General features: G+C 41.4%; 1 protein-coding gene across 16 annotated transcripts in view; it reads left to right on the top strand.

Moving 5' to 3' along the window:
• Positions 1-27,420, top strand: part of MAGI1 (membrane associated guanylate kinase, WW and PDZ domain containing 1) — a 645,788-nt gene that overhangs the window by 597,113 nt on the left and 21,255 nt on the right. For 13 of the 16 annotated variants that reach the window (XM_043441957.1, XM_043441953.1, XM_043441952.1 and 10 more), the window contains 6 exons: positions 2,793-2,824; positions 14,084-14,300; positions 17,904-17,987; positions 20,770-20,861; positions 23,189-23,381; positions 26,341-26,634. In XM_043441957.1, coding sequence (XP_043297892.1) covers positions 2,793-2,824; positions 14,084-14,300; positions 17,904-17,987; positions 20,770-20,861; positions 23,189-23,381; positions 26,341-26,634 — 912 coding nt within the window. The remainder of the gene's footprint in view (positions 1-2,792; positions 2,825-14,083; positions 14,301-17,903; positions 17,988-20,769; positions 20,862-23,188; positions 23,382-26,340; positions 26,635-27,420) is intronic. The other 3 variants (XM_043441954.1, XM_043441963.1, XM_043441955.1) reach the window with 1 other exon arrangement.

The raw sequence follows: 27,420 nt of genomic DNA, 5'->3' as shown, positions 1-27,420 counted from the left end.
TTCTAGATTAAGGCTGAAGCCTGCTTAAAACAGTCCATCCACTCCCAGCCCCTTATATCCCCACTGGAAATACTTCACTTACCAATATTTGTGTGTGCCAGTCAAGAGCACGGATGTGTCTGAATCTGTTTATTACCCATCTCTTGTGCCTTCCCTTCAGCTTCATGCTGTTCTCATTCAGCATTATAGTTTGGAGAGCATTCATGCTGTCACTAATAGAGGTAGCTTGTACCTTTTAATCTCTGCTTCATAGGTTGGCTGTCCCTGAGTTTATCTAGAACTTCCAGCTGTTTCCAGATTCTTTTTGTACTAGTCACGCTGCAGTGAGCAGCATGTACCTGCAAAACTTTGTGGGTGAGAATATTTCACTATGATAGAGGATCCAACGTACCCTTTATTTTATATATGAAAATCTTAAGAGATTGAGGATTTGAGATGGTCAGAGTTTTAGAACTGGTAAGCAGAGTGTAAATTGAAGTCATTTTCCCTGACCTCCTCCTAACTAGTTGGAGATTCTTTACAAAGTTTTGTAGAGGGTTGTTGGAATCCTGGGTGATGACAAGTCTAGCAAAAGCTCACTCCAGTGAAGTATTGTTTATTCCAATGCACTAAGAAGATCAGTCTGAATTAGAGAAAAATCTATATTTAAAGATGTAATATTAGACCATTTTAATGTGTACACAGTGACCCAAAACTAATATCACTTGATAAAATTCCTTAAGGGAACCTCATTAATGAACAAATCAAAGCGGCACCTAATAATTAGTTTTAAGAAAAAATGACACATCTAAATTGCTCAAGACAGTTATTCTCATCCATAGGCAAAATATTTCCCCTAGCATGTTAAATATAACATGCAATATAATATATATATTATAAATGCAATATATATATTGCATTTTAACATGCTAGGCAAATGATTTTTCCTAATTAGAGTGAGATAACCATACCACTTATTTTCCCCCTGAATGGTGTAAATTAGCAAAGAAAGGTAAAAGGGTTGACATTTGAGGTCCCACCTGCTCTGTGCCAGGTTTGAGGCTTTTAAACATTTTGTCTATTAAATTACCCCAAACGGGCACAAGGAGTCTTTAGTCTCTCCATTTCATAAACTGAGGAATGAAGGATGGTAAAGCAACTGACTGGAGGTAGCCTGCGCAAATTTGCCAGAATTGAGAGAGTAATAATCCTTGTCCTACTGTGGCATAGTTTCCTTAAAAGAGTCCTCAGACCTGCATCAGAATCTCCTGGGATATGTTTTCATTCTGCAGATTCTGGGCCCCTGATGGTGGGTCCTGGGATTCTGCTTTGATAAGAAGTTTCCAGGTCCTCCCTATGCACTCTGAAGTCCCAGAACCACTGTGCCAGACCATGGGGACCTCCTTTCGGAGAGATGACGATCCATCCCAGAAGAGTGTCCCCACTGCCTATGGGGACGAACAGCCTCTGTCATGCCCTCTTGCAGGGCCCCATTAGCAGTGCTTCTCTGGACAGCTTCCTCCTACTCACCCACTTCCGCCGCCTCCTGTTACTTGCGTTGAACTTAGCACGCCTCGTGGTTTGACAAGTCACTTCCAAGTAGAGGTGAAATCATCACTACCTAGGGAGTGTGTTCTAAAAAAGGTTGACATTTCCGGTGCAGAGTCATCAGATCCCAATACATCAGGACCTGTATTGTGCCTAACACAGGTGGAATCTGCATTTTGCAATCTAACCTTGGCTCAAACCAAAAATTAAAAAAAAAAAAAAAAAAAGAGAGAGAGAGAGAGGACAGCTTGCAGAAATGATTACTTTTTGAACACCGATAAACGCTGTGCTTTTCCTTTCAAGCCCTCCTTGGCCACACTCCTCTTGGTGACAGGTTTCCCGTAAGTCTGCCCCTAGTCCCTAATGGCTGCTGAGTTTCCCAGAAGTGAAAGCAGTGGTCCCTCTCAGCTGTCCCTGTCCCAGTAAAGACAGGGGGGGGGTTTGGAAGAGCCTGCTAGGATCCGTGAGCCCCTTTTCTCCTCTGCCTTTCTCTTTCTACATTATTATCTTTTTCTCTCAGCACCATGAAATTTCTCTTTTTACTTCCTAACCATCTGCTTTCGAGGGGCTGGTCCTAGCAAACTGAATAGGAGTTTACTTGCGCGAGTGACGTGTGGAGAGGTGTGCCACCATCCAGAGGGGTTCCTAGACTGGCTTGGGTTTGTGTTCTGTGTGTGCTGGCAAAAGAGTATCTGTCTTTGTTTTGGTACTCAGCTCATCCAAATAAAGAAGGCATTTCCTCTCCTAAAAGGCAGAGGGGGAAAAAAAGACTAAGAAAAAAAATTTCTTTTTTAATTTTAACCATGGACTCCTCTGAAACTAAATATACACCCCCTTCCTCTGTCCTGATTGGTCCTCATCGACTGACAAGTGGATCGTGTGGAAAGGAAATATCTTGGACTTAATTGTAAGTTAAGTCTCTCTTAATCCAGAAGAGCATTTGAGATTCTGTCCAAGTGTTCAATTTCCCAGGCCGCTGAGGTCTGTGAATTTCTTTTCCCAGCCTCCAGGCTGCTGCAGTACAAGTCAGCATAGCTAATGCAGATAGATCTCCTGCCTCTCGCTCTCCTCCTCCCTCTGCTTTGATTCGATATGAACAGCCTGGTAACTCCGATGCTGGGGAGAAATCTGACATAACTCTGCAGATGGCTAGGTTGCCATGAAACACCTGGGGATTGTTCTTTAAGGAAAAGGTAACATTTATATGCTAATAATTTCTCTCCCCCCACCCCCAACCCCTTCCCTCCTTGTTGCATTTTTTCCAGGACTGCCAGTTCCCAAGAAGAGCCCAAAGTCGGTAAGGACTTGTCAGTTACTTGGTACTGGTTTTTTGGGGGTGGAGGGTGGGAGGCTGGTGGTGGGAGGAGACGCTATCTGGCTGGACTTCACTAAATGTGTTTTAGAGTGGGTGGAGGAGACAAGAACCAAGGCTCATTTTATTAAGTTCTGGAGCTCCGTTTGGTATAGAAGGTATTATCTGGTTTGTCTTTAACTGTCCAGTGATTTGTAGGCAGGCTGCAGGAGCCTGGATAAAGAATGCACGTTTGTGATCTTCTCTGTATAAATGCTTCACAACTCTCATTCCAATGCATGAGTCTCTTAGATGTTTTAACTTGATACAAATGCTATTGTTTCTTTTGGGAGGAGGGAAAAAAAACCCTCCACCTGCTTCCTGAATAGCATTGCTCTCAACTGGTGTTTCCAGCCATTCACATGGGTGGATTCCCTCCCTAAGCTTTCTTATGCACTGATGATAAATTATTTAAAAATTGTAAAGCCTGTAGGTTTACGGAGGAATAACTCTGTCCTGTGTATATGCCCATGCTCACATGGAAAATGCCCCAGCACTGAGAATAAGACATTTTCCTTTCTGTGGAAATGTCCTTTGTTGTTTTGCCGGCTTTAGCAGCATTATGCTGCAGGTATAGGATTCTTTAAAAAAAAAAAAAATCAATGTTATGCTGTCCTTTCTAATCTGGTTTCCCTGAAGATGCATTACCTAGTTGACATGTTAGCTAATAGCTTAGAGGCTCTAGTGTTTTGCTTGGTGGTGGTGAGCTTCTGCTCCCAGGGCACTGACAACAAATTAAAATGCTACTTAAAAACTCAAAATCTGGAACTCCGGTGCCTGTGCAATTGATCTAGGTGAAAGAACTTTTCCCAAATCTTGAACACTAAGATACTGAGAGAGGAGTGTGTTTCCTTGTGGCTTAGAATATTAGGGGGTGGGGGAGGGAAAATTGACAACCTTCTGCCATCCGGGAGCAGAGAACCCTTAAAAACTTTGCAGCTTATGTGCTGCAGCTGAATTTTTCCACCTGTCTCCAAGCCTGGCAGCAAGAGGCAGAAGTTTATTCAGGAGATGAGAGAGGGAGCTTCCTGCATTCATAAGCCCTACTCCTAAGTTCTCCAAAGAGAAAAACCTGCAATAATTGATGTGATTCTAGTGGCATGATACCATGGTGATGGGAACATGTGACTTTGGGGCTGCCTCCCTTGTCATTTTGTGTTAATGTCCAGGCTGAGAAGGGCTGGTAGGTGTCCGTATTAGAACTATGGAGATTCCAAAGCCTGTGTGTGTGTGTGCACACGCGCGTCTGTGTGTATATGCATGCATATGTGTCTCCCCATCCCTGGGTCGTAGTCAGAAACCTTTTCGGCCTTCAGAAAAAAATAGAAACACAACTGAGAGATGTGTCACACGAGCTTGAGTTATCAGGAGTCATCCTTTTTTCTCCCCCGCCCCCTAGCATGCTACGTGATGCATAGACTTACTTTATGCACTCCACATGAAATGGAGTCTTGACATGGAGCATACTGGGGGAGAGAGCAGTTTGGCACAGCCAGGATGACATCAGTAGCAAGGTGTTCTGTGTTGTTTTGCATTCCATTTAAACTTGCTGTGCAAAAGGATCTTTGTAGATTCATTTGCATCTTTTCTCCCCCAACACACTGTGGAATCTCCTGCTGAACTCAAAGGGTATCAAACAGGTATAGGGGCCCGCAGTCACCAAATCAGTTAAGAATTCCCTGTGACCGTTTATTTTTGTGGAAGCCGTGTCGTTAGCAAGCAGCAAACCAATTACTCAGGCTGCATTCCTAGGGAAAAAAGCTTTCTTAACTGCTTTGCCCACAGTCTGCTGGCTCTTAATTACCACAAGCTAAGAGACTGGTGTGTTGCTGGGTTAGAAAAGAGCCAGCCCCCAGCTTGGGGCTTGTCCTTCCCTGGTTTTTCTGCCAGGACAGGGATGGTGGTTTTCACAGAGTTGCTGGCACCCTCTGGCAGCTGCTGCATAAAGCTGGGGGGCTATCAGCCAAGGTCTGCTGTTGCCAGTTAGAGCCCTGCTAACATCTGTGATCAGTGGGAGTTCTGTACAGGTGGGTTGAAAGCTGTTCCCCTTTCCCAGTATGAATTTTGATGAAGTCCTGCCAGAGAGACAGATGATGATGAGATTTTTTTGGGTAGGATGGGAGGGAATCCACGGGGAAGTTGAATGTCCTGGTTCCAGAATGCCATTCCCATAGTGACAGACAGGGTCAGTTAGGCTGCGGAATGAAATGCACACTGTCTGTGCCTGGGTTATGATATGCTGAGAGTTACTATTAGTTCTGAGATACACTGTCTGAACTGAGGATGGTGTCTGTTCTTGATTTGTAGAGGCTCCTAACGTTGTTGGCTTGCTCATGTGACTGACAGCTTCCTTTGCCCTCATACCTTTTTTTTTTTTTTCTAAAGCTTTCAATAATTAAGCAGTTGGGTTTTTGTTAGAACAGAAGGACTTCTCTTTTTTATCTCATTTCCCCTCCTGGATAATCTCTGTAACTTACTCTCAATCAGCAATTTCACCTGCTAGGTTTAGTGTAAATGTTAAATTTATGGTTTATATACTCATGGGGGACAATGGTGATATCTTAATAAAATCTTTCTAATTTAATGCCTGGACATCCATAGCATCAGGGATTTTTCTGCCAAATGGCAGAGACAAAAATAAGACATATTTGCTGTCAGGTTTTAGCCCTCACTGGGAAACATTCGGTGGCCCAATTTAATCATCTTGCCTGGAAACTTGTTTAACAGAGACTCTTTGTCAAAATCGCACACAAGGATCTTGTGTGTGAGAATTGAAAACTTGGTATCACGCTAAACCCTGAATTTGAAGTCACTGTTCACCTAGGTTTGTTTGATAGTTCATTTCCCAACCGTTGCTTCCTTTTCTCTCTTCTTTCATCTGTCCATCTATCCATACATTTCTCTTTTATCTACTCATCCTTTCATCCATCCATTCAGCAAGCTGGTGTTGAAAAACTACTAAGTGTCAGGTTTGGTGTGAGCTACTGGAAATGATGTAATAAATAAGATGGCGCCTTCTTGGAGCCTACAAATGATTTATTGATTGCTCCTTTCAAAAAAAGGATGCCCTGTCACAGATCACTAAACATTTTTATGCATTTGTTCCATCAACAGATATTTATTGGGTATCTCCTATGAGCCAGACCCAGTGCTAGTATACAACAGGAACTAAAACAGAAAACATTCAAGCCCTCATACAACTTGGGAGAGATAAAAAGTCAAATCTATCTATACTCACCATCCTCATGAGGCCTAAAGTCTGATGAGTATGTACTTTTAAAAGGTAGCAAAGCAGAAATATAACATTGAACAAGTACACACATAATAAAAGTCATTGAGCTCTTAATGATAATAACCTTAGTGAAGTAGTCATCCAAAGCCATAAAAAGCCATTTAAAAAATTGAGTTAGATGCTGTGATGGGGCTATGAAATTCTTCTGAGTTCCCCAGCAGCCTACGCAATGTAGGTAACCACATTATTTACTTATCTTTTAGTTTCAAATTAAAAAAAGAAACAAACCACATAATGTGTTCACTAAAGAGACAGAATTTTCCTAGTTTTGAAAAAAAGTTCTCACACAAAGTTTTCCTAAAGGACACCAAATGATGGGCAAAGAAGTATCTTCATGGAGAAGGAAATGGCAACCCACTCCAGTATTCTTGCCTGGAAAATCCCATGGACCGAGGAGCCTGGGGGGCTACAGTCCATGGGGTCGCAAAAAGTCGGACACAACTGAGCGACTTCGCTTCTTCGTTTTGTATCACGTGGGCAAGTCCCCATAAAGTGCCATATGTATTGGGATTAAAATACAGCAGTGATGTTTTGTTCCTTCAACTAGAGACTCTTAAACCTTGTCAACTACTGTGGGTTCCTAATTTCCTACCCTTTGTTGTCTGTTTTATTGAAAAAAAAAAAGAAGTATCTTCAGCAAACACAGCAAGATGAAAGTAGCAACAATAACAGGTTTCTGTCCCATTGTTCTCTGTCCCTTACTCCTGAAAGGACTGCTGAGGACATAGTTGACAGCTAGTCACCAAAAAATACAAGAGAGAGATGTTAGGTAATGTACACAGTTAGGTAACCCAGCCTGAATCCTCCTGAATGCTGCCTCTTTCTCAAATTCTCCCATTGCCTTAGTGCCCCAAATGCCACTTGACCCGGAAGCAGGACAATGGTACACCCCACCTAAGTCCAAGCTACAAGGAAAAGCAGTGGGAGAAGTAGATGGTAGAAGGCCCAGGGTTGCTTACGTAAGTCTTCTTGCCTCTCATTGCTCACAGCAGCTCGTACCCTCAGCCCTTTGGAGCCTTACAAAATAGACTTTACTGTTGTATTAGACTCCATTAAAACATACGTAATTCATTTTCATATTAATCAATACTCCCTTTTCTTCTCCATTAACTCCTCTTTCTTGCTTTTTGGAAAAAATCATTTGACTTAGAGCCATAAATGATAAAAAGAAAGAGATAAAAAGGACCATCCTCTGCTTTGCCTTGTATCTGAGACTGATTTTGGAGCAACCTTTAATGACATTGGCCTAATACCTCATCAGCACTTGGAGTTTTTCCTGTTGTCCATGTAAATCGCTGCAGTGGCCTTCAGTCTTGGCAGATGCATGAACTGTAAATAATTTTGCTTTAAAAATGGATCGATTTGTCATTTTTAAGCCATGTGAATTCTTTTCATCATTTAAGCGCCTGAGTGCTGTCTGTATTAGTTTGCTCTTCCGAGCAAATATTTTCAGCTCGCTTTATAAGTACCTCCACTTTGAAATCATTCTGTGAAATACTAATGAGCTGACTTTTTCCCCCATTCCCATTTGTAAAATCCATTGCATCTTTCCAATTTCCCTGGCCTGTCAGTAATAAGGAAATCATTTGTTTTAGGGAGATTGGTTCAGTGTTATTTTAGAAGGTCTTATGACACAAGTTCAAGGCTGGTGTGTGGCCAAGGACTTCCAAGGAGTTTTCAAAATTGAACCCATTTCTTTCTTCCTAGTTGGCTCTATGTGATACTCAGAAATAAAAAATCTTGCTCCAAAAATGTCCACGTAGTGACAACAGCTTGTGTTGGAGATATTCTGCTCAGTATGTGGTACCCCTTTCCAGTCATTTATTTAAGCTGGAGACCTACAGGTAGGTGTCCATGTCTCTAGGATCTCCTTTTCCTCTGCCCAACCGCTCCTCCTGCCCTCTCCTCCTCCTCCTCATCCTCTTCTCCTCCATTCAAGCTTTCAGCAATGCCTGTCAATCTGGCACCAAAATGTCTTTTGATTTTAGTTGTCCCTCCCCCGCCTTTTTTTGTCCCTCCCCTTTGTCACTGCTTTTCCCTTGGTGTAAACCACCCTAGGTCCTTCACCTGTTCTGTATAGTAGCCTCCTAACTGGTACTCTGCTTTTACTCCCATCCCCACCCACATATTCTCCAGGCAGTAGTCAGACCAAACTTTCTGGAAATAAGTTGGCTCTTGGCACATGCCTGCTTTAATTTGTTAATGGAATCTTCCTCCCCAGAACTGAGAGTGAAACCCAGACTCCTTAAAGTAGCCCACAAGGCCCTTGCATTATTTGGTCTCCAAGTTCATCTCAAGCCACCTCCTCACCCGCCCTGCCCCCCGACCCCAGTATGCCTCCATAGCTATCTCTCAGTTCTTCTAACAGTTCAGACTCCATTTTGCTTTGCAGACTTAGCACATGCTGCTTTCAGCGATGGAATATTCTTCCAGAAGCCATCCCTTAGTGAAAGTGAAAGTGAAGTCTCTCAGTTGTGTCCGACTCTTTGCAACCCCATGGACTGTAGCCTACCAGGCTCCTCCGTCCATGGGATTCTCCAGGCAAGAATACTGGAGTGGGTTGCCATTTCCTTCTCCAGGGGATCTTCCCAGCCCAGGGATCGAACCCGGGTCTCCCACATTGCGGGCAGACGCTTTAACCTCTGAGCCACCAGGGAAGCCCAAGCCACCCTTACTACTTACCTAAAGGACATTGCAATATGTTGTCATCAATCTGTTTTGATTATTTGATTAATATCCATCTAATCCAGTGGTCATGTATGGATGTGAGAGTTGGGCTGTGAAGAAAGCTGAGTGCCGAAAAATTGATGCTTTTGAACTGTGGTGTTGGAGAAGACTCTTGAGAGTCCCTTGGACTGCAAGGAGATCCAACCAGTCCATCCTAAAGGAGATCAGTCCTGTGTGTTCATTGGAAGGACTGATGCTGAAGCTGAAACTCCAATACTTTGGCCACCTCATGTGAAGAGTTGACTCATTGGAAAAGACCCTGATGCTGGGAGGGGTTGGGGGCAGGAAGAGAAGGGGACGACAGAGGATGAGATGGCTGGATGGCATCACCGACTCGATGGACATGAGTTTAAGTAAACTCCAGGAGTTGATGATGGACAGGGAGGCCTGGCGTGCTGCAATTCATGGGGTCGCAAAGAGTCAGACACAACTGAGCGATTGAACTGACATACACATGTACACACACACACGCACCTTCCCTAGATACATAGGTATAACTTCTCAGGTAATATATCTTTCTTACTTGTACATTATATCTTTCAGAATCTGGCTCACAGCAGGTGATCAGTATATATTTATTGGATGAGGGAATAAATGTATGGCAGGTATTTACTCAAGAGGGGCTGTTCTGGATGTTCTGTCATTGATGTTCTGGGTATTTGCACCATCCATGTTCTTAGCATGCACAGAACTACTTCAGCAGACTTGAAAGTGTATGTGTGTGTGGGTGCTAAGTCGCTTCAGTCGTGTGCAATTCTTTGCAGCCACATGGACTGTAGCCCACCCAGACTCCTCTGTCCATGGGATTCTCCTGGCAAGAATAATGGGGAGGATTGCCATGCCCTTCTCCAGGGGATCTTCCAGACCCAGGGATCCAACCCACATCTCTTACGTTTTCTGCAATGACAGGCAGGTTCTTTACCACTAATGCCACCTGAGAAGCCCTTGAAAGTACATCTTTAACTATTAATGCTTATTTGGGGGCCAGTTTCTCATTGAAAAATGAGGTGAAAGATAGTCATACTATCTTTGCATCTTTCTGATGCAAGTCAGATCCTGTGTTATAACAAATTCAGAAGTGAATTTGTTCTTATGCCCCAAGTCTTCTGGGAGGTAATCCAGACTGTTGGCATACAGGATGACTTTAATTTGAGAGCTATATAAACATTGCTTTTCTCCTGGACAGTTCTGGACCTTAACCAAATAAAAGACAATGTCATAGCTAATTAACATGTTCTCAGAAAATCAAAAGGCATATTTTGAACTTCTCCATACCCACCGAACATAGCTTCAGAAAGCTTAGGTGCCAAGATATTAAATACAGAATGCATCTTCAAATTAAGTCATTTTTATAATTGAACTTGAGAAGAAAAATAAAACAAGGTTAAATCTTATCAGGGAAAAGTCCAAAAAGCTTCCAGATGCTCATATGTTTAGCCCCTCAGGGTATGTTAGAATATTCCAAATAGTGATAGGTTAGTGGTGGCATAGTTTTTAGAGCATATTCTCAGGATGCTGCTTTGCTTTGATTTTCCACATTTAGGAACAAAGTTTAGATGAGATTCAAAGGGGATGCAGAGGTGCAGTTTGATGGAGAGGCAGTTTTGCAAACTCAGTCCAGATCATATCTGTCATTTTGTGATAAATTGGACCTAAATGTGTCCTTTATGGGAAAGTTGAGAAAAGGTGATAAAATTTTTTAAATGGCCCAAGCCATTTCCAGTAAACTTCATTTGCACTCTTTGGTTACGGTGAGGCTGTCTCTTCAGTTAAACACAAGATTTCCAGATCCTCCGTGTCAGATCTGTTACACTGGGATGGCCATCAGAGGGTCTTGGAAACCCCTGAGGTGATGGACAGAATCTCTGTGCATGCCTTTGTGGGCATGTGTGTGAGAGCACATGTGTTCTCTGTTGGAGAAATGTCCAAACTCTTTCAGTGGGACAGGACTGCGGGAAAGATACTTTTCTCTTGTTTAGGAAGAGGCAGTGATTGGAAGAGGTTACATTTCGAGAGGTTACACAGTAACCCCAGGACAAGAGGAAGAAGGGTGTGAGGTTTCCCTCAGGTAATCCTGCAGTGGACTGCACAGGGTCCCAGAGAGAGTCCGTGAAGAGGCGCTTCTGTCCAAAGGATGTGAGAGCTTCCAGAGTCTGAGTCCGGCTCGAACCGTGAACTGAACTTGGTGATGATGGTCGGAACCCACACCTGGCATCTGCTACTCGTTTGAAAAACCGGGAAAAGGAGGGCATTTGAAGAGAGGGATGCAACTCTCATGGTAAACCCAGAGGTTCTTCATCTATTGAATTATTTGCTTTCACTTGTACTTATTTAAGTTTTTCACTTATTTATTAATTCAGCTGATTATTTTTTTTTAATTTTTTTAAATTAAGTTTAATTTATTTAAAATAATTTTAAATTATTTTAATTGGAGGCTAATTACTTTACAGTATTATAGTGGTTTTTGCCATGCATTGACGTGAATCAGCCATGCGTGTGCATCCTGAACCCCCTCCTGCCTCCCTCCCCATCCCATCCCTCAGGGTTGTCCCAGTGCACCAGCTTTCAGTGCCCTGTTTCATGCATCAAACGTGGACTGGTAACTTTCACATATGGTAATATACATGTTGCTTTCACTTTTAAAATATCATTTTCCTCCCCTTCCACGTGTTAGTCACTTAGTTGTGTCCAGCTCTTTGCAACACTATGGGCTGTAGCCTGCCAGGTTCCTCTGTCCATGGGGATTCTCCAGGCAAGAATACTGGAGTGGGTTGCCATGCCCTTCTCCAGGGGATCTTCCCAACCTGGGGATCAAACCCCTGTCTCCTGAATTACAGGCAGATTCTTTACCATTTGAGCCACCAGGGAAGCCCTCTCCCCCACCTCTTTCTAGGAGGGCGGAAACAAAATTGTAAAAAGTAGAAAGTTACAGTCCCATTAATTTCCCTTACTAAGGTTCATTTCTAAGTGAAAACAGGTTTACATTTGGTCTGGATTATAAAAACATTCTCTGTGCATTTTGCAAGTAAGAAGTAGGCAGTACAGGAAAATATAAGAGGGGGAAAAATTCCCCCTGAGTCCAACATATTTTCTGTTTATGCTGGGATGTTTACACACCCAAAATGGACTGACACTGCACATATTTGTTTATAATGGAGACCATTGTGAAGACTGCTGTGAAGAGAAAAACATTCCCATACATGTGTATAAGGGGATAGGAGTTGTATCTGTCATTAACGTTTTTCTGACTCTGAACATCTTCAGCATGTCTCTAGGGGAAGCAAGAAGGCAGTATTGACCTTCTCAGGAAATAGAAAGGGGATGCCTGGCCCTGAGAGCTGAATTCACCTTGGTGGGGGACATTGTTGGAAGTTAGCAGAACCAGGTTCTGTCCCAAGTCTGTGGAATGCTGATCCATCCAGGTCTGAGCTGAGCCCTTGGTCCTCACAAGGGAACATGGTGATGTGGGGTAATGGTGATGGTTGTCCTTGCCAGTGTGTTTTCCTGACCTCTTCATCAGCTTTTCCCTTGAGTCTGAGTGAATGAAGCCTCTCATACCATTGGTTACCAAGACTTCTTTGCTAGTTTAGAATATGTTCCTCATGTTTCTCCCACAGGCCACACCAAGTATAATTTTAAAGCATGTATTTTACCTTCATGAAACACATGCCCCATTTTCCTCCACTTTGAGTCCTTACTAAAACCTATCTTCAGATCTGTAATCTGGAACAGTGAAGGGAACATTAAGTTTTTGTCCTCCTTTACCTTACTTTGGTGCTTATTTCAAAGCAAGGACTGGAAAGGGAAGAAATAGAGGGACCTAAGAAGTAAATGAGAGGGACCTTGGAAATTTCTATTGAGATGGGAATAAAAGTTGGAGGCAACCTGGGGAGAGAGCAAGGAAGAATGATGTGATAGGACTGATTGTGAGACCAAGGGCAAGAGTTTGATACTATAAGAACATTAGGGAACTGGAATGTCTAGGTCAGAGATCTTATAAACTACTTGATAGGCTACACGGAATCTATAACACAAGCTGGAGATGCCCTTTTACTGTAAGTGTAGTGACACTGTTGTAGGAGAGACAGGACTCCAGGATTTTTCTTTTGAATGAGGAGAACACACACCTGGGCTTATCACATCTTTCACTGGAGAAAATAAGAGCAGAAATTATTTTTATTTCCCATCCAGTATTTTTCCTCCCACTAGATTTTGCTGTCCCTTCAGTGGTCCTTCCTACAAAGAGCATCTCGTAAAATGGGAAGGGTATTTTGCTGAGCAGATTTTAAGGAACAGGAAACTTGCTTATTTTAACTGAAATTCAAGTGAAACTCTGTGCCTTTGACTACTGCTTGGAGTTTGGACAAGTTACTGCACATCTAAGAAGGCTGAGCCTTGGAGGTCAACCCATATATAAAGTTGGATCTTGGTTTTCAACCAACAGTAGTTATCAGGAGATCAGAGGTGAAATGTGATGCCTGCAAAACTGATTCACTAAGAATTATGAGAGCTCTTCAGATAGTAGTTATTTATATAGTTGTAAGTACAAGCACACACATAATGCTAGGCATGGTTTCTTTGTTAAAGATCTGATCCTTGTTTCTTACAGACTAGAAAGACTGATAGTAAACCCTTAACTAGAGGTTGAGTATTTTATTATTGAAAGATGGAAAATGCAGGATCTGAAGGAACCTTGTTAGCCCTGATTTACTTTCTTGGATATTTTAGCCTTCTATTTAAACCATGAGTGATATTTTCTGTCAGATGTTTGGTTTAAAAATGATGATGTTTATGCAAGTATTAAGATAGAAAGATTTAACTACTGAATAAAATTCTTTGTAATTAAAAAAAATGAAGATGTCAGATACATCTCATAATAAACAAGCCTGGTGTCTTAGCTGAGAACCTGTGATGGAAATTGGATTTGTTTTCTGCTCCAGCCCTGAAAGCAGTATGTTTTGTGATGATGTCCTTCTATCTGGCCCACCCCTCTATCAGTCTGTCAATCACCTGGAGATTTATCTGCATTCAGCATGAGCCTGACGAAGGTGGAAGCCAAAATGTTGTTGATAAATTTATGTATGTGTGCACAGAAGTGGTGAACAAAAACAAGCTGATGGAAAACACCCACTCAAGGAACCAATAATAATCTTCTCTTCTTGCCCATTTCACTTGCTTCCTTTCAGCAACCACTGGAAAGAAAAGACAGCCAGAATAGTTCCCAGCATAGTGTCGCCAGCCACCGAAGCCTGCACGCTGCCTCCCCCAGCCACAGCACACAGGTGCTGCCCGAGTTCCCACCCGCCGAGGCCCCGGCTCCAGATCAGACCGACAATTCTGGGCAGAAAAAACCAGATCCCTTTAAAATCTGGGCCCAGTCCAGGAGCATGTATGAAAATCGACGTGAGTAGCCCCCTGGCTCCTGTCTTGCCTGGACCCCATCTTGGTGCTCCAACTCTGTCTTGAGGGTTGTTGAGAATAGATTGTCAGTGTGTGAACAGGAGAGAGATGAATCCAGGTGAAAGGTGACAGCATCTCAGAGCAGTGATAGAATCTGCTGGATATTCATGGAGACTCTGTTCTGTCATCTGTTTGGGTGGGGTGGGGTAGTCATGGATGGTCATCAGATGAAGGGCCTGGGGGGGAAATGGATTTATTTTTCCTTTCTGTTAGAAGAAGTGGCAGATATGAGCTACTGCCTCATTAATGCTTTCCTGCGTAGAGATGGTGGCCTCCTTCGAGCTCCTGTCTTGTGAAAGGGCTCTCATATACAATAGAACATAAATACAATTGGTGTGGATTGCAAGAGTAATAAGAAGAAATTTGGTGCTTTCTTAGTGGTCTCTTGGTTTTTAAGAATACTCGTAATGTTTTTAACTGTTATTAGTCTTTCTAAGCCTTCCCTTCAAAAAGGAAAAAAAAAAGCAGTGGGTGTTTGCGCTTTAATTGTTTATACTGTAGTTGTGTGTGTTCCTTCAGCTTCACCTTTTTGATAAATGTGATCTACTGATGTCTTATTGGCTCTGATAAACTAAATAGTCCCTGGACTTTTTCTTTTTTTTTTTTTTTTGCTTTTTATTGTGAGATGATTTCCAAAGACTGTTCACCACAAATAATATTCATTTATCTTACTAAATCCAAGTTCCTAAAAATGCTTTAATCTTAGGGTGTGCAAATAGACCCCCCTTCTCCCTTTTTTTTAGCTGTTGATTTTACTGACATTTTTTCCGTAAGTGTGGTCAGGACAAAGTAACTATAAAGTACATGCACTTTGTTGTCATTGGGTAGGAGAGCATGTTTAACGAGGGTCTGCTGAAGAGTCTGATTAAAATTGGAATAGAGAAGGGAGTCATTCTGTCCATCCTCCTGGCCCCCACTCCCCTCAGCATAAGTGTCCTTTGGAGTCATAGCTGGCATTCTCTCGGTACAGCCCTCTGGAGAGGTAAGACAGAGGTGGTGGGGGTATGGGAAGTGCTGCAGCCTGCTGCCCACCCCCTCGGACTTGGCCAGGAAGCAATTCCCTTGCTGGCTGAAGCAGCTCCTCTGTGACCCAAACCGAACAGGGGACTGAACCCAGCAACCCTGTCTGAAAGCAGGCCACACTGCTGGGTGAAAGTCAGCACTTCGGGGACACAAGGCCTGTCTTGGTGACGGTCAAGTGTTAGAAGTTACCCAGGGGTTCGCCTGTCTCCTTTTCCTCTTCAAGGGAGAGAGATCATTACCTTCTCACTATAGTAGTATGTGGAATTAAGTACACTCTTTTGGCTAAGGCTTCACTATGCTGGCAAAAGCCCGATAATTTGAGAAGGATTTATTTAGTCTCTGGACTAGAAAGACCCCTGGAGTATGCCTGAATTCAGGCCAGAAGAAATGAAGTTCCATTTGGAGCATCCCTTGTAAGCAGTATTGCTAAGCATGAACCTGGCGTCTGTTCTCACTGTGTCTTCTCATTGATTGCAATGATTTCATTGAAGAAATGTTTTTCAAAGAGGAATATGTTCACATTCCCTTCACATTTCCAAGCACATGGCTCCTCCAGTCAATGACCCAACTTCACCTGATGTGGAGATACCGCTTTATTGACCATATCCCTGCTTTTCTCAGTAGAGTACACATTTATGACCGAGTTTCCCATGTATGAATCTTTCTGCAGTAAAACAATTTGTGTCCTGACGTGCTGGTGAGGGCTACATGGATTGACAGACAATTCTAACACACTGAAGGAATATGAGGCTGTAGCTCAGATGCCATTTTTACCTTGATAGAAATGGTATTTCTATTATATTAAGTGGTATTTCTGTTATATCAAGACTTTGGTATTTAATTTTTTAAGAAGTTTTTACCAGGAAAAAAAACAAACAAACTGTAATTCTGCCACAGCCAGCTGCTCAAAACCTAGAATGAGAAGCAGACCGAAACATTGGGAATGGTGCCTCTTTAGGCCTTGACTTTCTAGGACATCTAAGGATGTCTCATTCTCACAAATGAGAAGCAGTTTTGTTTTTTTTGATGATTAGAGGCTCCATAATTGAGTGATTGTAGAACCTAATTGATGTTAAAATTCAGATGGATTTCTTCCTCACGACTAAATGAGGGTAATGATAAGATTTCTCTCTCCATGATAGTTACTCAGTATGTATCACAGATTTTTTTTTTTCTTCACAGTACCTATTGAATGAACCTACATTAGTCTTGTCTTTTAATCAGTATTTTGCTTTATTCCAGATCAGTTTCTGCCATTCCCACAGGCTGTTTTTTAATCTGCTTTTTTGAAAAAAGGAAAAATTACAACATGTAGCCTCATTAGGTGTGATTCCCTGCCCTTCCCCGCAAGGCAAACTACTCCAGGAAAAACAAGAAAATTAAAGTCAATGGTAGCACCTTCATTGTACCCTTAATTTATCCCCCTTTTGAGGGGGAAATATATTTTCCTTATATTTCATTTTATTGTGAGGGGCAGTGTGAAGATTCTTAACCAAGTCTCTGATCCAATTCCTTCACATGGTCTGAATACTGTGAATACCACATTCTTGATATGGCCGTTTGTCAAAACATCAGTATCCAGATGAATCAATCTGAATTACAGATGTGTTAATAAATCCCTTTGATGAACTTAAATGTTCAGTTAAAAACAAGCATGGAAGTCCCTTAAAAGCCACTTTGCCTGTTTTGTATTTTTTCTAGATTACATGGCAGTTGTGCATATCTTTAAAAAATGACATTGATGAAGTCAATTATTTGTAAATGTTCAGGAAGAGCAGCTGGTATCCACTAGTGTTTACTACAAAAGAAAATCTAAAGCTTTCACTTGAAACTTTACCTGTTCACAAGAGAGTTGGGAAAGAAAAAATGACAGAGCTGTCATATTAACCAGCGTACACCTGTCCCTTGAGAGACATGCTTACTGAGCTTGAATTGGTATACAGCTCCTTTATCATGGTTTAAGAAGCTTGGAAGCTCTAGATTTTAAGAGCTATTGTGACAGTTCTTACTTGTGTATTTGTTCAACTCTTGGCCACGTCTGATGACTTGTGTCACCAAATAAAAGAGTATTTTGGTTGAACCGCCAAGAATACATCTGAACAGGTATTAGTCCAAGAATTAATCCCATCAGAAACTTGATATTATTTTAAATGACAAAAGCATGCTTACATTTTTCTCAAAAGGAAGTAAGTGGTTTAGATAAATCTCAAGTTCATGACATGATTCAAACAAGGTCATATGAGAATGGGTACTTTAGAGTATAATTAAATAGAAAGAGTCTTAAGATGGTAATGCTGGTTCGATGAAATTCTCAATAGTACAGTTGTAAATTCTAGCTTTTTGACAAGAAAAGTACCATGAAAAAGAAAAGACTCAAACTATAGTCTTTTAAAATCCACAGCAGCCTTGACCTTTACTGTGAAAGCTTAACTGCACATTCCTTATCAATCAAAACTAAATTAAAATGAAGTAAGAGAAAGCACATACATTAAGCTTTGCAAAATTGTGACATTAATATTCCAGCTATGTCACCTTCGCCTGCATCGGGATTGAGCAAGGGTGAAAGAGAGAGAGAAATCAATTCCACGAATTTTGGAGAATGTCAGAGTAAGGATCCACTGAAAACTTTCATTTCTCTATTATTATTCATTTTGTTTGATGTTCCCATTGGTCCGGGGGTGGGAAGAAACTCAGAAAAAGGAGGGAAGAAAGAGGGATGCCAAGAACTGAAGTGTTTGGGACTCTCTTGTTGACCAAGCCTAGATCAAAGACAAGGTGAAGTAAAGAGTGATAGGCATGTTGTAACCAAGTCTGCAAATATGTTGTGTGTCTATAGTAATGGAGACACCAGGAGGGTTCTCTGCAAACCTGGTGATTCCATTGTCTCTAATTATCAAAGGAAGTCTTTTGACTGCTCTATTGGGTTGTTAGTAGAATTACCAAAGGGAATGAGCTACTCTTCCTGTCCCGTGTGCCAGGGCTTAGAAGTAAAGAGAGCTGGATGAGATTTTCCTAGCTCTTCTTGATTTAGACTGGGAAAATAAAAAGGTGATAGTAATATCAGAAAGTTGGTTCTACCCTGCTACCTCCTAAAAACTTAATTCTAATAAAATCTTCCTGAAATAAAGAAAAGAACAGAAAAACATTTGGGGGGGAGTAGTTTAGAAACTTTAATGCCATTGGGAATAAGTGGCAGCAGAGGACAAAGAAGATAAAATAATTCTGTAATATGTTTCAGTACTGATTGATCACCAAAGTTCTATATGTGGTACATAGTATTTGGTTGGTAGAAGAATATAATTGTCAAAATGCTCAAGTTCAAGAGCCAAAAGACTTTCTTTGTAACTTATCTGTGTTTGTGTGTGTTTTCCTGAAGGTTCATTGTTTGCGTCTTCTGCATCCTTGGGGTCTGTCATTGGGCATCTTCATTTTCAGTCAGACACTCTTTAAGTAAATTTGTCATTTGCTTATTTCTGAGAACAAATTTTTTTCCAGTGGGTTAAACTGTTTGATAAGCCTAAGTCTGTTGCTACATCTGGTGTCACTATAGGATGGGCAAGTGTTCTGGTGTTAAATGATGCTGCAAAAAAAATAAAAATTGGTCTGGGCTGGAGATCTCTGCAGAGGTCTTTCCTTGTTCACAGAAAAGTTCAACTATTTTCAGGCAGACTCTGCCAAGAACCTTGTATTGGCTGGAAAGCACCCATGGTCTATTTTGGTAATAATCCTCCTGCTTGAGTGAACCTAAGATGGAGACTCAACTTGATTTAATTTGTTGTTTCAATGAGGCTATTACAGCAAATACCCTTTAGCCAGCTACTCAAACAGAAAGAAAATATTGTTACCTTAGCACGCTCAAGAAAATATCATTCTCAAATTGTGTTTCTGGGAGTACTGTGATGTAGCTTAACTCCATGTACCATGGCGTCTTACAGCTTAGCCCCGGCAATTATTATAAAAATGCGTTGGATAAGAAGATTCATTGAAAGCACAGCATTAAGGTAGCTCAAGCACAAATATTGGATTCAGACTCCTCTGACTTGTATTTACCTGTTCATTTAGTTTCCTCTCTCTTGGCATATTCATTCACTGTACATTTTAAGCTCATGGGTGAGTCCCCAAAATGGGACATCTGTCACCTGCTTGAAATCTGAATAACCACCTTCTTCTTTCCTATCCCATTGTACAAAATCAGAGAAGGTGGAAATTAAATTCTTAGTATCTACACACTCCTTCAGCCCCAAAGCCAAGGAATTAAAGAAACCAGAAATTCTGCAGAGCAGTATTTGAAAATCTCTTTTAGGATTCACAGCCACTAAATTATATTTTTTTTCTCTTTAAATAAAAGATTTGTCATTTCATAGACTATAAAACACACTACAAATACACTAGAATATTAAGTAAGAATTAAATAGGAATAACCTTTTTTTATTTCCTTAGTTAAGTCATAATGGTGTATAGGACAGTCTCATGTACAGTAAGCATGGTCTTATGGAAATTGCTTTTCTTTAAACAAAAAATGAGCTTTCCATTTCAAAACCCTGGACTATTACTGCGTTTTGAAAGTAAAATATCAAGTTATTGGATAATAAATTAGTACTTACAATGTTGAAATATTATAGGCAAATCATGGAGTAAAAAACTCATTTAGTGATGAAATATAGTTCATTTATGTAGAACAGTTTGTTGTCACCATTGATCTTAAGGATATAGAAGACTGGCTACTTTTTGGTAATAGTAGTGAAATCATAATAAATGTCCTAAATTGGGAAATATTAGGATGTTTGAGAGTAACTTATTTGGCAAAAATGACCTAACAGATCATATTATCAGTGTGCTAGTAGTCTTGATTACTTTAAGGAAAAACAGAAGTGATTTTTTTTTTTTTAGTTTTTGCCATAAGTTTTTTTTTCATCTTGTAGTTGATAACATTGGCACTTAAGAGGTCTACTGAATCCTCATCCCCCGACTCCGCATCAGAGGTCAGTCTGACTTAGCATGAACTCCTTCCTCAGATATGGGCACCCACTTTGTGGTACAGAGCATGATAATTTTAATTTACTAAATTCCTCTTGCAACAATACCCAGGAGAATGGCGAGCGCTGACTGCAGCCTTCATCAGGGATAATTTCTTGATGAGGAATTATCAGACAGTGATTAGTCCTTTGGAAAAAAAAACACTTCAGGCTCAATGACTGTCCCCACCATTTATTTCCGCTCACTGTCCTCTTTTATTTCACCTGTCCAGATTATTTTGTTTGCTTGTCTGTGTTTGAAAGCTGTCATCCATTCAAGCACCATCAGTATTGGTCCTGTCACTGTGTTCGCCTTAGGGCTCTGATTCTTTTATCAGAGAAATAATCTCTCTCTTCCTCTCCCTTCTCTGCAGTTCCAGATTATCAAGAACAGGACATCTTCCTCTGGAGAAAAGAGACTGGATTTGGATTTAGGATTCTGGGTGGCAATGAACCAGGGGAACCTGTGAGTCTCTTGTCTCCCTGCCCCGTCCTGTCCCTCACAGTACTAATTTCTAAGAATTCAAAACCAATTGGCATCAGTGACAGATCACCAAGATTTGAGTCCCACTCGGTGTGCCCAAAACTGTTTTCATCTTTTGGGGGAAAAAAAAAAAGTTTGATTTACAATGTTGGTGTTAATTTCTGTTATACAGCAAAGTGATTCAGTTATATTTATATATTTTTATATATATATATATCTTCTCTGGCTCTTTCATCTTAACCAGTGGGAGTTATTCTTTGGATTTTGTGGCGCTCTTTCTGTCTCGAGGAAGAAGAGACTAGATCCTTTCTAAAAAGTGTGTATTCATGTTTGTGGAGGGTGGCAGCTGCAGCATCTGTAGCTCCCTATCAAAGAAATGGAAACCAAAAAAAGCAAAATAGGAATAGACATCAGCTGAGAACACAATGGCCTGATCCTTCTGGCCAGTTTTGTTAAATCTGCCAGCAGGTCGTTGGCTTTGTATATTGAGCAGCTAGGACTTAGAAGGCACTTGACAAGGCATTATGAGAGATTAGAGAAAGTAGGACCACTCTTTACAAAATTAGAGAAAGAACCCTGAACAAGGATCAGGAGACATTTAATCTCTCCGGGCCTCAACTTTAGAATACATTGAGGAGACCACCACGGGATTCTTTTGAAAGGGGAAAAAAGAACTAAAGATAAGTATTGTTCAAATTTTCCTCATCATAATAAAAATAGTTATCATTTTTTTGTGTGCTTACTATGTGCCAGTTGCTATGCTAAAGGCTTTTAACATACATCCTTCTCATGTATGCATCAAATCTATGAATTTACCCCCATTTTCAAATCATGAAATCACAGAAAGGTTAATGTGATCTTGCCTGGGATCACAGAGTTAGTAAATGGAGGGACTGGAAAGGCTGTGATTCCAGAGTCCATATTCTTAACCACTCTTCTACCAAAGTTTTTTGTATAAGATACATGTCACGTAAAGACCGTTGTGCATTATTACCTAGTGAGAAAGGAAGGAAAACACAGATGTTTTAGCTAAAGTTTGTGATGTGCTCAGTCACTCAGTTGTGTCTAACTCTTTGCGACTCCATGGACTGTAGCCCGCCAGCCTCCTCTGTCCGTGGTATTTTCCAGGCAAGAATACTGGAGTGGGTTGTCATTTATTTCTCCCGGGGATCTTCCTGACCCAGGGATCAAACCTGTGTCTCTTGTGTTTCCTGCATTGCAGGCAGATTCTTTACCACTGTGCCACCTGTGAAGTTCAGTGATTGGTTAATCTAACAATACCTGCTCTGCATGCCAATGCTATAGACTATGGAAATAGGGATACCCAACCAGACTTTGTTTGATTCACCCTTTCATTTAACAATATTTATCATGCATTCCCTATTGCTAGGCACATGCTGACCTTTAAAGAAAAGTTGTATTACTGTTATACTTATCGGAATTTTCTGAACAGAAGGCTTATAGGTAGATAGAAAAGGAGAAAAAGTTTTGCCTCTGAAGGGAGTAAAATGATTGATTTCTGCAAAGGGGAAAAAAGAATGCGTCATCAGCAAACCACAGAAAAATGTCAAGGAACCAAACAACAAAAAGTTATTTTTTTCCACCATTTAAGAATTATTGTACCACCTAGCACAGCAGCTAGAACCCAGTGAGGGGCACGGATGCAGACACAAATGAATGGACTGAATTTTGCTCAGAGATGTGAAGGCCATCATTGCACAGACAAGCCTTGTTTCATTAAGATTTGCAAAAATTCCTTTTTTTTACAAGTTGAAGTTTGGTGCCAACCTTCCATTGTCAGATGATGGTTAGCATTTTTTAACACTTAAGTTTTTTTTTTCAATTAAGGTATGTACCTTTTTAGACATAATGCTATCACACACTTACTACACTACAGGATCTGTGTTTGTTTGAGCACTTAGTCATGTCCAGCTCTTTGTGACCCCTTAGTCTGTAGCCCACCAGGCTCCCCTGTCCATGGAATTTCCCAGGCAAGAATACTGGAGCAGGTTGCCGTTTTTTTCTCTAGGGGATCTGTCTGACCCAGGGTTTAAATCCATGTCTCTTAGGTCTCCTGAATTGGCAGGCAGATTCTTTACCACTAGTGCCACTTGGGAAATCAAAACTACCAGCATAGGATAGGGTAAACATAACTTATATGCACTGGGAAAAAAAATCATGTGACTCGCTTTGTGGTGATACTTGCTTTATTGCGGTGATCTGGAACTGAACCCACAATATCACCAAGGTGTGCCTGCAATAGTAAACCCAAAGCTTAGTGTTTCATCTATCATCTAATTACTCAACAGATTTATATTGGTCACATCGTACCACTGGGTGCTGCTGATACGGATGGCCGTCTGAGGTCTGGGGATGAATTAATCTGTGTGGATGGGACACCAGTCATTGGAAAATCACACCAGCTTGTGGTCCAGCTTATGCAACAAGCCGCCAAGCAAGGCCACGTCAATCTGACAGTGCGGCGTAAAGTGGTGTTTGCGGGTATGTTTTTCATTCATTCCTTTAGACATTACCTTGTCACTTTATGCACAGAAGAGGCCCCCTTCCTGTGTCTGCCTTCTCAAGCATCTATTTTAGCAAATGTTTGCAAATGTGATTAAGCACAGAATTTCCAGATGGTTTGCTTCTCTCAAACCCTCCAAAACTACTGTCACTCAAAAGTACTTTAATGTGCCAGCCGTGCATATCCAGCAAAGGCTTTTAGAAGAAAGCTAGTTGAATATATATGTTATGTCCCTCCATCCCTTTGCCAACCAGAACTTAGTCGTTGTCTTCATTTGATGAGAATTCTCAACAAAAGAGGTCACTGTGACAGGTGAATTGTAGCACCCAAATAGGAGAGCAAAAATCAGTTTCATGCTGTCAAATAAGCTTATAAAAAAGTTACTCTCTTGTTGACAGCCATATGTATTAAACTATTTTAGTTTTTTACTTTTTCTCTATAAGAAAGCCGTATGGCTAGCCAGTTTTGGCTTATCTTTGATTTCTTCCTCTACACCTGGAAGTCCTGTACATCCTTAACTCAAATGTAACCTGTTTTGTAAAACCCTTGGCAATTCTCTACTCCCTCCAACTGCCTGCTGATTTTAGCCTTCCTTTCTTGCCATCCTTGGGAATCATGGTTTATTTCTGTGTTAGGATCTGCCATTTTGAGACAGTCCATTGAGTGTCTTCCTTTCACATTCATTCATCACCTTTGTTGGCAGCCCCCACCTCCAAGTATTCAAGACAACCCAGAATGCAGAAGAAAAAAATTCCATGTTATATCAGTGGAATTACCGAAAAAGTATGGCATGAAATTTCATGAACTCTCCATAGCTATAGTACTAGTGAAACAGCTACTTGTCAAATAAAATCAACTGGCTCCTTGTTTAGGAAAAATTAGTAGAACTCACTTCAATGGTATATAATTAATTTCAAAAGAATTAAGACATCAGGGTCCAGTATGAGAGCCCTACTACCTATTGCCGCCATGGAAAGCAGTGTTAATCATTTATGTCCTGAGAGCTCATTTATGGCGTCGGGATAACGTAGTGTCCCATGTAGCCAACAGCAATCAGAAATGACTTTTAAGATGAGTTGAAGAGTCTCTGAGTTGAAGACTTTTATTTCACTGGTTCAAATAAAAATAATAGAGCAATGAGATTTTTGTTTCAGATTTATTTTTTAAAATCTTCAATATTGGGGGTTTTAAGCTCTTGGGTAAAAAGGCCTATTAAATCTTTGGAGAGACATAAGGCTCAGTGAAATAAGCCAGTCACAAAAGGACAAAAATGGTATGCTTCTACCTCCATGAGGTGCCTAGAGTAGTCAATATACAGACAGAAAGAATGGTGGCTGCCAGGGGTTGGTGATTAGTGATTAGTTGCCAGGGAAAGTGATTAGTGTTTAAAAAATACAAAACTTCAGTTTCAGAAGATGAAAAGTTCTGGAGATAGCTGGTGGAGATGGTTGTACAACTGTGTTTCTATACTTAATGCCACTGAAGTATATATCTAAAATGCTTACAGTAATAATTTTTAGGTTCTGTATATTCCTACCATAAAATGAAATCTATGAAAGGAGATGCTTTAGGGAATAAATTTAGTAGTCTTATCCCAAATCTGAACCCATATTTTGTTTTTGGCATGAAAAATAAGTGGTCCCACCCACTTTTGTGGCTATCTAGGAGTAGTTTACCCTGTCACTTAATAAAGCAATAAAACTGGAATTTGATAAAATGAATTCTGAGGGAGGTTAATGTATCCAATTGTGTGATCAGAGTGGATCATTGACATCTGGAAGCTGGGGAGAAAAGCGAAGTATACCTCTGACAGGTGTTGTCAGGAATCCTGCAGTAGGGACATCATAATGGTGCTGTCAACTTACAGTCTCTCTGATGGAAAAAGCAGAAGCAAAACTGTTTGCAAAGCTGAGCAGAAATGTGACTTGAGAGCAATGACAACTTGAATGCAGATACGTCTCCGAGGCAAAGATGGTGGGCCACATCTTATGCTTCCTTCAGTGGGTTGTTTTTGTTTGTTTCATTGAAGTCTTACTGCTGTACAATATTATACATGTTACAAGTGTATAATACAGTGATTCACAATTTTTAAAGGTTATACTCCATTTGTGAAATGAAGTGAAAGTCACTTAGTCATGTCCAACTCTTTGCAACCTCATGGACTGTAGCCTGCCAGGCTCCTCTGTCCATGGAATTCTCCAGGCAAGAATACCGGAGTGGGTAGCCATTCCCTTCTCCAGGGGATCTTCCCAACCCAGAGATCAAACTCAGGTCTCCTGCATTGCAGGCAGGTTCTTTACCATCTGAGCCACCAGGGAAGCCCATTTATAGTTATTTTAAAATACTGGCTACATTGGAACATTGTAAAATATATCCTTATAGCTCATTTTATACCTAATAGTTTATACCTCTTACTCCCCTACCCCTTCCCCCCATCTTCTGCTCTCTGATAACTGCTAGTTTGTTCTCTGTATGTGTGGTCTGCTTCTTTTTTGTTAATGCACTAGTTGGTTATATTTTTTAGATTCTACACTTAAGTGATACCATGCAATATTTGTTTTCTCTGTCTGACTTATTTCACTTAGCATAATGTCAAGGGGTCATTTTTCAATCTATGAAGCAGGAAATACTTCAGAGTGGGCCAGTCTTACTGCAGATTTGAGTCCAAATACAGATGCTGATACACAGTATGCCCTAAATGTAACAGAGTCTGGGTGTCCCCTTTGTTGTTCTCCCATGGTATCGATGTCTGTAGATCCTGAATGGTAAATACTTATCAGAGTGGTTTTCAGTTCCTGTCTCAGTTATGTGAGGCCAGGTGCTGTCGTAGCTGTCACTCTCTTGATTTGGTTGTGGAGTGGATGGGGGAAGGGGGAAGGGGTGACAGGGCACATTTCTTGCAGAGGCGGGTAACCAACAGGTACGTCTCTTGCACAGCCCCCAAAACCGAGAACGAGGTGCCCTCGCCAGCCTCATCCCATCACAGTAGCAACCAGCCGGCCTCGCTGACGGAGGAGAAGCGGACCCCGCAGGGCAGCCAGAACTCGCTGAACACGGTGAGCTCGGGCAGCGGCAGCACCAGCGGCATCGGCAGCGGCGGCGGCGGCGGCAGCGGTGTGGTCAGCACCGTGGTCCAGCCCTACGACGTGGAGATCCGGCGCGGCGAGAACGAGGGCTTCGGCTTCGTCATCGTGTCGTCGGTGAGCAGGCCCGAGGCCGGCACGACGTTCGGTGAGTGTGGTCACTTCTGCTCCCCAGCGTTTCCTGGGGTGGCTGTTCTCTGGAGAGGGGAAAGACGAGCCAGAATCTCATTAACAGAAATGCTTGTCATGCTTTCCGCTTCAGGTAATGAAAGTCTTAATTGGGGACGGACTTTATTGGGTAGCTTTTCCCTTCCTGAAGGTTGGGATTTTTTTTTTTTTTTTTAACTCTTCAGCTTCCATTCTGATAGCACGTTTACAGGCAGACAACTTCATGCATAGGTGACATTTGCAAAGAAGCCCCTTGACAGGATGAAGTGTGAGAAATTCTTGCCATAGACAGACCTTTGCAAGGTCCTGAGCAGGGTATCAATCATAGCAGTTGTCTCAGAAGGTCTCCACATTTTTAAAAGAAGCATATGGTTGTAGAAATAAATGTCTGGGGGGGAAAATAGAGGTGTGAGGAGTAAAAAATATACATGCAATGCCCTTTCCATCTTATCTGTGTCCTTCCTCTACTCTACCTATCTCCATCTGAAATTTTTAAATTTTAATTTAAAATAATATGTTTACTGTTGGCTGGTGGAGAATCTAATTAAAATCTGAGTGCAGAGCTGTTTGCCTTCACTGCCCTTGAATTCTTGCAGGGGTGGTTGTCCTGTCTCATCCAGATGTTGGGGGTTTCAGCAGAGAGTGGAGAAACACAACTACCACCCTCTGCATGGTGCACGGGCTGAGACAAATAGGAAGCCGGGTGATTCCAGGAACTCGGAATCATGAGTCTTCCTATTAAAATGGATCATAAGTATGTACTCCA

The sequence above is a fragment of the Cervus canadensis genome, chromosome 22 (assembly GCF_019320065.1).
Source record: "Cervus canadensis isolate Bull #8, Minnesota chromosome 22, ASM1932006v1, whole genome shotgun sequence".
Classification (NCBI taxonomy): Eukaryota; Metazoa; Chordata; class Mammalia; order Artiodactyla; family Cervidae; genus Cervus; species Cervus canadensis.
Note: the sequence above shows the minus strand (reverse complement) of the source record. Positions and strands in the feature narration are given on the sequence as shown.